The following is a 9,431-nucleotide window of genomic DNA, read 5'->3' on the forward strand; positions in this document are numbered from 1 at the left end:
CATTTTTTTGGTAAACGGGTGGAAAAGGAAAGTGTCAAATATTTATAAATAAATTGTCATCTCTCTTTTTCACTTTTTATTATTTTAAATTGTTATTATTAATTTATAATAATTGTTACCACAGCTTTCAATACTTAGTAATAACACGATATTTAGAAAATCTTTTAAATACGATTTAAATGTGATATTATAATGTATAAAAACCGTGAAAAAAATATAATCTTACAATATAAGAATCTCGAAATAATCAAACATGATTATTTTAAGCAGTCTTAGAAAAAAGACTGAATATTGAGAATCAAAAAATGTAAATATTGAAAAAACTGTCCTAATATTCCCGAATTTAGCTCGATGTTTAAGCTGTTGTAAGCTCGATATTAGATTTTATGACCCCCTCATAAAATTTGAAAAATTTTGATTAGACTAAAAATTATTTGGTAATGTTAATTTGAGAAAAAACATCAATAACACTGAATTGTATTTAATTTGCATAATTTACTACCAAGATTAGTTAAATTAAATTAAATTATAATACTTCCATTTCCAGTTTTTTATAATCATAACATGTTACACTCATTTCATGTTTGATTTATTTTAATAAAATTATAAGTTAAAGTTATAAATAATTAATTTATCAATAACACTTAATATAATTAGTGTAATAAACCTTGTAATCATAGAATATTTTTTATTGTTTTTTTGCTATATTTCAAATTAGTTGAGAAGATTATTTATTATCATAAGAACTAAAGCAGTTTAGAAAATGAATTCAATTAAATTTTCTAAATTAATATGAAATTTGTATGAAATTTCTAAAGTTTACATATGAAACGCCGTTCAATATGTAAACTTCAATTTAAAGTCAATTTGTATGGTGTTGTAACATAAACTAATTTGTTATTAATTTTTACTATTTTATATTCATTTCAAAAATAATATAATTAAATAATTAAAATAGTACTTTAGTATTTTTTGATTATTCCTTGAGTTTTGTCGGTCTGTATGTATGCTCAAACACGAGACCTTTTTATTTTTGGATATTAAGTTATGTTTATGAATTATTCCTTAAAATTATTAGTAAAATTAATTATATGAAAATTATAAATTTGTAGTTTAGAGGTTTATTATAATTGTTATAGTAAATTATGGTATATTAATATAGTAAATTATAGAATTTGTTAGCTGCTTGAAATAGAACAACTATCAATTATGAATTTATTAATTAAAAACAACTATAACCAGAAAAAAAATAAATTTTACATAAATAATATATATAGTAGTATAGAGGAAATAAAATAAAATAATACAATTAGACAAGTTTGCCTTAAATGGAATAGTTTGACTTAAATGGTTTATGTTAATAGTTTAAAAACTATTAACAATAGTAAACAGTGGGTTAAACTAGAGAATAATATAATGGTTAAATAGAATATTATTTAAATTACTATTAATTCTATTGTTTTCTGTTACAGTCGAATCTTGAAAAATAAAACCACGACACATGTTAAGTATTGTTTTGTATATTTCAACGTGTTTGTCTCGTTGAGTTCAAACACGTCAAACATTTTCTACCTCATTCGGAAACGTTTGTGTTACTTTATATTTATTTTAATATGATAAATCAGCAGTATCTCCTATCGCGACGGGGAAATACCGCTTTTAACTTAACCAAATAATAATAATATAATCCATAAAAACGAATTCAACTAAAGGAAATACCGGCAAACCTCCCAAGAGTGGGATTCATTAAGAATCTCCGCTTGATTTTGGCAAATGAAACGTGGACCCACTCTTTAAAGAGCATGTCTATCTTATCTGGGTTTGTTCTTAAGAAATGCTCAAATAATTTAGAACAACAAAAATAATAATTACACACTCTGGGGAAATCAGACTGTATTTATAATTGAATTGAATTTTAAATGTTATGGTTACTTTATTTGACAAATTTTGATAAAACTTTATTGTTTGTGTTCACATTAAAATGTTGGTGATGATCATGATCGTGTGATAGTTTATAATTATCTTTACTTTTTTCATTGCTTTCTTATTCTTTATGTTGTGTGTTTGGGTTTTTGGCTTGCTTTTAATTATTAAATTATTTATATCAACTTGATTATAAAAAAGCAATTAATTAGTTCAGGTTATAGTTCAAAAAATATTATAATTGAACTATAATTTTTACCATTTAACCCAAACTTGTCGTTTAAGTCAAACTTGTCATACTGAAAATAGAGGATATATTAAATATTTTTATAATATTTGTTATAATTATAATATAAAAACTTAAATAATAAAAAATACATAAAGCTTTGACAAAACAAACAGAAATTAAAATATAGGGAAGCGAATTAGTAGCTCGAACTAAAGCTGGTAAGCGAGCCACTTAAATAATTTGTTTAAGACAAAAAAACTTGGGCCTTAAGATGAAAAACCAAGGAATAAATGTAAAATACTCGGCCTATGATAGAATGGATGAACTCTCTGGCGCTGCTAAAGGGCTTTAAGATGTGATGACACATTCGATGACATGTCGAATGGTATTGATTTGGAGACAGTCTTGGGTAAAAAAGAAAAATTTGTAGTTGAAGTGAAACAAAGAATATTTAACAGTCTAAGAGGTGATTTTTCAACAATAGTAAAAAGGCTTCAAATTAATGCAACTTTAAGAACTCAATAGGTTGCACAATTTGAAATTATAACAATTTGTGGAGATAATAACTTTCAGGGGAGAACGCAACAAATACAAATAATTTTAGTATTATTTGGACGTGTAAAATCGGGCGGCCAAAAAAGTGTCCGTTACGACGTCAACCACCATTCATTTTGTAAGCTAAGATTAGTTTAATTTTATAGGTTTTTTACTGTTTTATTTGAATTTTTATAAAACATTATATTTTTGAAAGGTTTTGTTATTTTTAAACATCATTTCCCAAAAACGCATTTTATATACTTTTTAAGTATTAACAAATGAAAAAATAATAAAACCAAAACGAAGAATAGGTTAGTCTTGAAATGTGAAGACGAAGAAATTAACAAGTCAACTTGATAATTTAAAATGAACAAAATGTCACATTTGATAGAGCAGACATGTCAAATTATCATTTGAATAGATTTGAAGACGACAACAAGTGGTTTCAAAAAAGTCAATGCTCAAGATTTGTTTATCATTAGTTTTAATTAATGACAATTTTATTAACACTTTAAATAACATTGAACAAAATTTAAGTTGTCTAAAAATCGGGAAATTTTGAGTTTATTAAATAAATTTCCGTTTTTTTGGAGTTTATATTATGTTCATAAACAATACACAAGCTAAAAAAGGAAAATCATCAAAAATTGGATTAATATCCCTGTAAAAACAGGTCAAAACAAAAATAAGGGCGTTATTTTAAGTTAATAGTTAATGGTTTTCAATTAATGATATTAAGTATAGTAAATAATAATTTAATATTTTCGGTTTAGTTTTTTTTCTTTGTAATATTTTTAGAATATCGCTAAATAGAAAACAGACTTTATAATAATAATTATAAAAATAATGAAAAGAGAAAAACATAATGATTTAAAAATTTAGTCGAATCCAATCACATCAAGATTGACTCTTCCTTCTTTCACATTGATTGTGACTATGTGAGTTCCTTCTTCAAAACTGCAAGCAAGGTAAAGTGTTCTTAGTATAGATGATTTGGTGTCAATTTGTTTATAAAAAACAGGATCTTTTCCATCTACCAACACTTCGAGTTTTCCGAATGAGCTATCGTAGTCCCCAAAGAGACCAAATCGCTTACCAACCATTTGGAATGTTATTTGACCTTTTCCATCTTCTGTGTTTTCAAAAAGTACATTTTCATAATGACCAGGTGCATTACGAGCAACAAATCCTGTTGATCTAACATCAGGGTGTGTTGGTTTAAATAAATTGGTGTACTTTTGTTCAATGTATAATAACAAATCGCCGAGGTTGACATAATTATAACCATTTGCGTTGTTGAGCACTTCAAATTTGATGTAATTACACCTCTGAATTTCTGTGAATGTTAATGTACGTGGATTACTGTTACTCTTTTCGACTGTCATTATCTTATCGAGTTGTTCTTCAACTTTACCACAGTAAATGGTGAAGTTGCCAAAGGTGTCTTGCCAACGTCTCATACGAAGTTCCATTGAATTGAAGTAAACAGTCTTGTTGAAATGGAAGAAAAATGTTGTTGGGAAGGTTGTCCCACTTCCAGTCCAAGCTGAGTGGTAGTAAGTCGAATCACTGCGATCAAAGATGTTGTTACAAACATCACTGGAACTACCAGGCGGTGGCAATTGAAAACATTCGACACTGCAATCATCTTTGATGCATTGTGGGGAGGTTACCATTTTGTAGTTCAAATAACGAATTTGACGGCTGTATTTGATAGGTGGGTAGACATACTCTTTTTGGACATCTTGTGGTCCCAACCCTTTGGCGTACACATACGTTGCTGGCACATCTTTTATACTACAAGATGAGATGTTGACTTCGGATTCTTTAGTGCCATGGTAACAGTACCCAATAGTTATACCACCTTGTCCTCCTGCATTATAATTCTGCAAGATGTAATTATATGGGTAATTGGCTTTCAACAGTGCTGTTTTGTATGAACCTTCCAAATTCTTTTGGTAACCTGAAATGTACTTATTTACTGTTGCAAAACGAGTGTATTTGCCATCTTCCATTTGCATATCCAAACTACCCATTTCGTCTGTTTTAGCGAAAAGTGTGTAATAGCCTTCGTCTGGAACAATAAAAGTTCCTTCAACTGTGTTAAAAGTTGGTGTATCAACATTATCGACTTTGTCATTGTAATTATTGATTTGCATTGCATTGGAGTTTCTTGTGTAATCATAGTTTGACATGTCGCGTCCTTTCATTATTGCCTCGACATCCGACATATTGTTCAGTTTTGTTTCAGATACGACTTTATAGCCATATCCACGTCGCGCTTTATTTTCAGTGACGAACTCTCCTTCGTATATAATTTCTCCGTTCTCTCCGTTGGCATTAAAGGTGAACTTAATTTTAAAAGTATCACCGTCACTTGGTTTGTATGTTGGGGTATAGTCATAAACATTCTCTTCAATTTTTTTTAAGTTTCCTTTTGTAAGTCCTTCGACTATTTCAAACTTAATGTTCTTTGTTGCCTTATCCATTGCAGTAGAAGCTGTAAAGTTGAGTCTTGTTGTAATATTATACGGCAATGTATAAGTTCTACCATATTTATTGCCGTTGTATGTATGTGAGTAACTCATGAAAAATGGGAAGAAAGTTGGGTATTTGTACTTCTTGATCTCTGCAAGTATTTTAGTGTCAATTGCCCACTTGAAAATATTGCAGTAATATTGTGTATCCCGTTCAATTGCTCTTGCTAACAAAAGACAGAAAATTCCGGAGTCTGTTCTGGACTTTCCAAATGTTGTGTCATACTTTTCATTGTAATACATGTTATAATAATTGTTGATTAAATTACTCACTGCAATAGTTCCAAAACCGAATGCTGGAGTCACATATGTTCTCAAATAAATTGAGTTTTGTGAATTATCGAAAACGGTTTTCATTGTCGAATACCCGTCAGTGATATACTCCCAATCAGTAAGTCCCTTATTTCTTTTTGCAGCAATATTGTTGTAATCAATATGGAAAAGAGCGTTTATTACATTGTTGTTCGTCTCAGAAGCACCCATTCCCCATTTACCATCTCTTGCGTATGTTCCTTCCATGTGGTGATTCATTTCATGCAAAGTTCCCCAATTGAGTTGAGTAATCATAGCTTGTTTATTAACAGTGGAAGCAGCCCATGAATTTGGTATTTGACAAAACCACGCACCAACAAAAGCGACAGCAGCACCCGCATCAACTCTTTCGTCAAACATCATAGAAATTGGCAATGGATAAAATGTAAAAGTGTTTCCAACAGAAATTGCTTCATGCCACCAAGTTCCTACAAATTCGGCATCTTCAACTTCTCTGACGTTTCGTGCAGTCATGATTAGTCTAACTCCAGGTGCTCTTATTTCAGCAACATTTCCTGGAGCATTTCTCAACTCTTCATTCCACTGTTTGTTTGTTGTTTCACCATAATTGATTCGGGGAGCAAGTCCTAAGTTGCTGAAAGTCAAAAAGAATGGATTCCAATTTTTCACGTTGTCATTAGTCCACACATAAACTCCACCACCAAAAGGAGATCCCAATTTGTATTGCCGATTTTTGTCAAGTAAAGATTCTTTGAGTGGGAATTGGTAAGAGTCTAATGGCATTCGGTTGTTGGAAAATTTTGCAACGTTAAGCCAATGATTTCCAGCTGATGAGCTACATTTACCAACACAAAGTTGAAGATTTTTTTCACCAATGTTGAGATCTTGAGGAACAGTCACAGTAAACAACTCACCTGGAAATACCCAACCAACAAGACGCATTCCAGTCAACTTGCCCATTATTCCATATTTAATAGTTACTCTGTCCGCTTCCCAGTTCACACCAGTGGCTTCGAATTGCTTTTCTCCACCCAATTCAGGACTCATACGTCCGTAACTACCATTGTTTATCATTGTTGGCAAATCTGCCCATATTCGGGTGTTTTCTTCAATGATCGCAGTTTTTTCGTCAGTTGTAAATTTTTCTGTTGTTGCCCAATATGGGTACTTTGTATATTTCATCTTCATAATCTTTGGCTTCTCACCACTAAATTTGGTGCGAGAAATAATTTCAAAGGTGTCTAATTCATTGACCATGTAAGGATTGTTGACAACTGATTTGAAATTAATAGGTACGTCACCAGAAGAATCATCTTTAGAGAGAACAACACCAAGAGTAACGGCGACAATGACAACAACACAGAGTGTAGAAATGATAGACACTCCGACTATTATTCCAATGATTAACTTATTCATTTGCTTTAATAAATAAAAATTGAGACCAAAACGCTTTTATACGAAAAAAAGAAAACCAAAAGGGGTATGTATATGTACATATACGTATTGAAACAAAGAATATGTTTTTTGCAAGTTTATACAATCTACTTGATTTTATTCTATTTATTCTTTTTTATATAGAGTCAGTCAGTAAACGTTATGCACCCACAAAGTTGTACACCCCTCTTTTTCATGTTTTTCTATCTAATAATTCGGGAAATAATATATTATTTCCCAAAATAGCGTTTATGTTATTTGCTGCTATTTATGCTTATATACCAATTTCCCAAAAAATTCCGAAAATAATATTCATAAAGTGTAGAACGTTTAGGGAATAACTCTAGGTGTAAAAAATACAAAACAGGAAAAAAATATTTATTTGGACTTATTATTATTATTATTAAGTTTAAAATTGAAAATTTGTAATTATCTAGTCGAGAATCACAACCATACTAAATAACATTTTTATTATAAGTTTTAATTTACCAAATAATTATGCCAACAATGTTTAATTCCATTCATAAAACTTCATTTACATTTTAAGCAAACAATTTGGGGTTGAAAAAATAAAATCTATTTTGAAAAAATGAAAGTTGTTTAAATTTTAGATTTTTTTGTTGTTATTTTAATCTTTTTATCTTTGTTTTCATATAAAGTTTATATTTATGCCAAAACAAAATATACATTATTTATAATATTATTTGTTTTAGTAAAATTATAATTCTATTTTAATAAATATGTTATTTGAAAAAAAACGAATTGTTTCATTTGTTTATTTTTAGAAAATATAAATTTTTTGGTTAATTTTAATATAATCTATTAAAATTTGTCGTTTCAGTTTTTTTTTCAATTTTTTCCCAATTCCGGGGATTCAGACAATTATTTGTGTATAAATTGATAAAAGAATAAATAAGAACAACGTTTGCGACTGAGACAACATTTAACAACAAACTCTATAAATAAAAAATAATCAGTTTTAAAAACTTGATAATTATAATAAAATAAACAACTAAAGTCTGTCCATCAACCTTTCGACAAAAATAGTTTTTATTTGTCAAAATGTTATTGGATTTTGTTTTTAAAAATATTATTTTATTATAAATCTTTTTTTTAAATCAAAACAAACTTAGACAAATTGACAGATTTGATTTTTTTATGCGGAGACACAGTGCATAAAAACAGAGAAAAATAGGACGTTGTTACAAACATTAGTTGGGAGAACATTTTTGTTTTTTAATGTGATGGATACGTCAATGAAATTAAGAACAAATAACTTGAAATTTTACTGTAAAAATTAATATCAACGAGATAAATAACAAACAATAAGAACAACATGACTGACAGACTCGAATATCAAATCGAAGTTCTTTGGTCGAGTAAAAATTGTGCTTGTGAAATAGTTTAGGCTGTGTGGGCATCACTTAATTTTTTTAAAATTAAATGTACTAAAGATGTTGAAAAGTACTTGTGCCAAAAATCTAAATTCTTCAAAGTAACAGTGCATATAACTATACCCGAGACTGATTGCTATAATCACGTATTCTTCAGTTATCAAAAATAATAAATAAAATTGCCATTTTTTGTTATTTACAAGGTTTTGTCTTCAATAAATAATTTTGTTTTAATATCTGAATGTGGAAACAAAAATATAAGTTTGGCTTTTTTAATTCATAAAGTTTAAAAATGTTGTTTTCAAGTTTTTTTTATTAAAAAAACAATGAATAAGACCAACTAAAAATTTATCCCCCTCCAAAAATAATCACAATTAATTAATTTTTGAAATAATGTTTTCAATTATTCACATAACAAAATAATTAACATGTTTAACATTTGAATAAATTAATAACAAATATACAATATGTTTAATACAATTGTGAATGTTAAATAATATTTTTAATTAAATAATGATTTAAATGACATTGTTATTTCTAATAAATAATTGTAATTATGTGTAATTGATTAGACATTTTGTTGAGACAAAGAAAAATCAAATATAAACCATTGTTAATAAATTCATTATGTAACTACTTCGATATCCATAATTATTACTCAACGCCCATTTGTCGATAATAACATAACAAGGAGATATTCTAAACAATTGTTTTCTTTTAACTATCATTTTTTGTTTTTCAAATTACAACAATAATAAAATTATTTATTTGGATAACATTACAATTATTATGTGTCTGAAATTTTCAAGGAACCCAGCCCAATAAAGTTAAAAACACATTGATATTCTTTTTTACCAAATAAATTTTTGAAAACTTTTAATCTTAACCCATTTTTTTACGTCAAACAATGATTTTGTTTTGATAAGCTTCAATTATTAAAAATAATAATTTCAAAAGAGCCAAAAAAATAAAATACAGTAAAACCTCCCAAGAGCGGGCGGGTATGGTAAATTTTGTTATCTCAAGAGCGGGCGTTTTATTTTTAACTCAATTTTTTAGAAAAAAATTTTTTTAAAAAAAATGTAAAATGAAAATAAAATTAAA

General features: G+C 28.2%; 1 protein-coding gene across 1 annotated transcript; it reads right to left on the reverse strand.

Annotated features, from left to right (window-relative positions):
- Positions 1 to 3,567: 3,567 nt before the first annotated feature.
- On the reverse strand, positions 3,568 to 6,915 carry EIN_460470 (antigenic protein P1, putative; the record flags this gene model as incomplete). The annotated part of the gene is made up of 1 exon (XM_004255339.1): positions 3,568 to 6,915. One exon carries the CDS (start codon positions 6,913 to 6,915, stop codon positions 3,568 to 3,570), a length of 3,348 nt encoding a protein of 1,115 aa, XP_004255387.1.
- Between the last annotated feature and the right edge of the window lie 2,516 nt (positions 6,916 to 9,431).

Source organism: Entamoeba invadens (genome assembly GCF_000330505.1).
Source record: "Entamoeba invadens IP1 unplaced genomic scaffold scaff_1105074726351, whole genome shotgun sequence".
Lineage (NCBI taxonomy): Eukaryota > Evosea > Mastigamoebida > Endamoebidae > Entamoeba > Entamoeba invadens.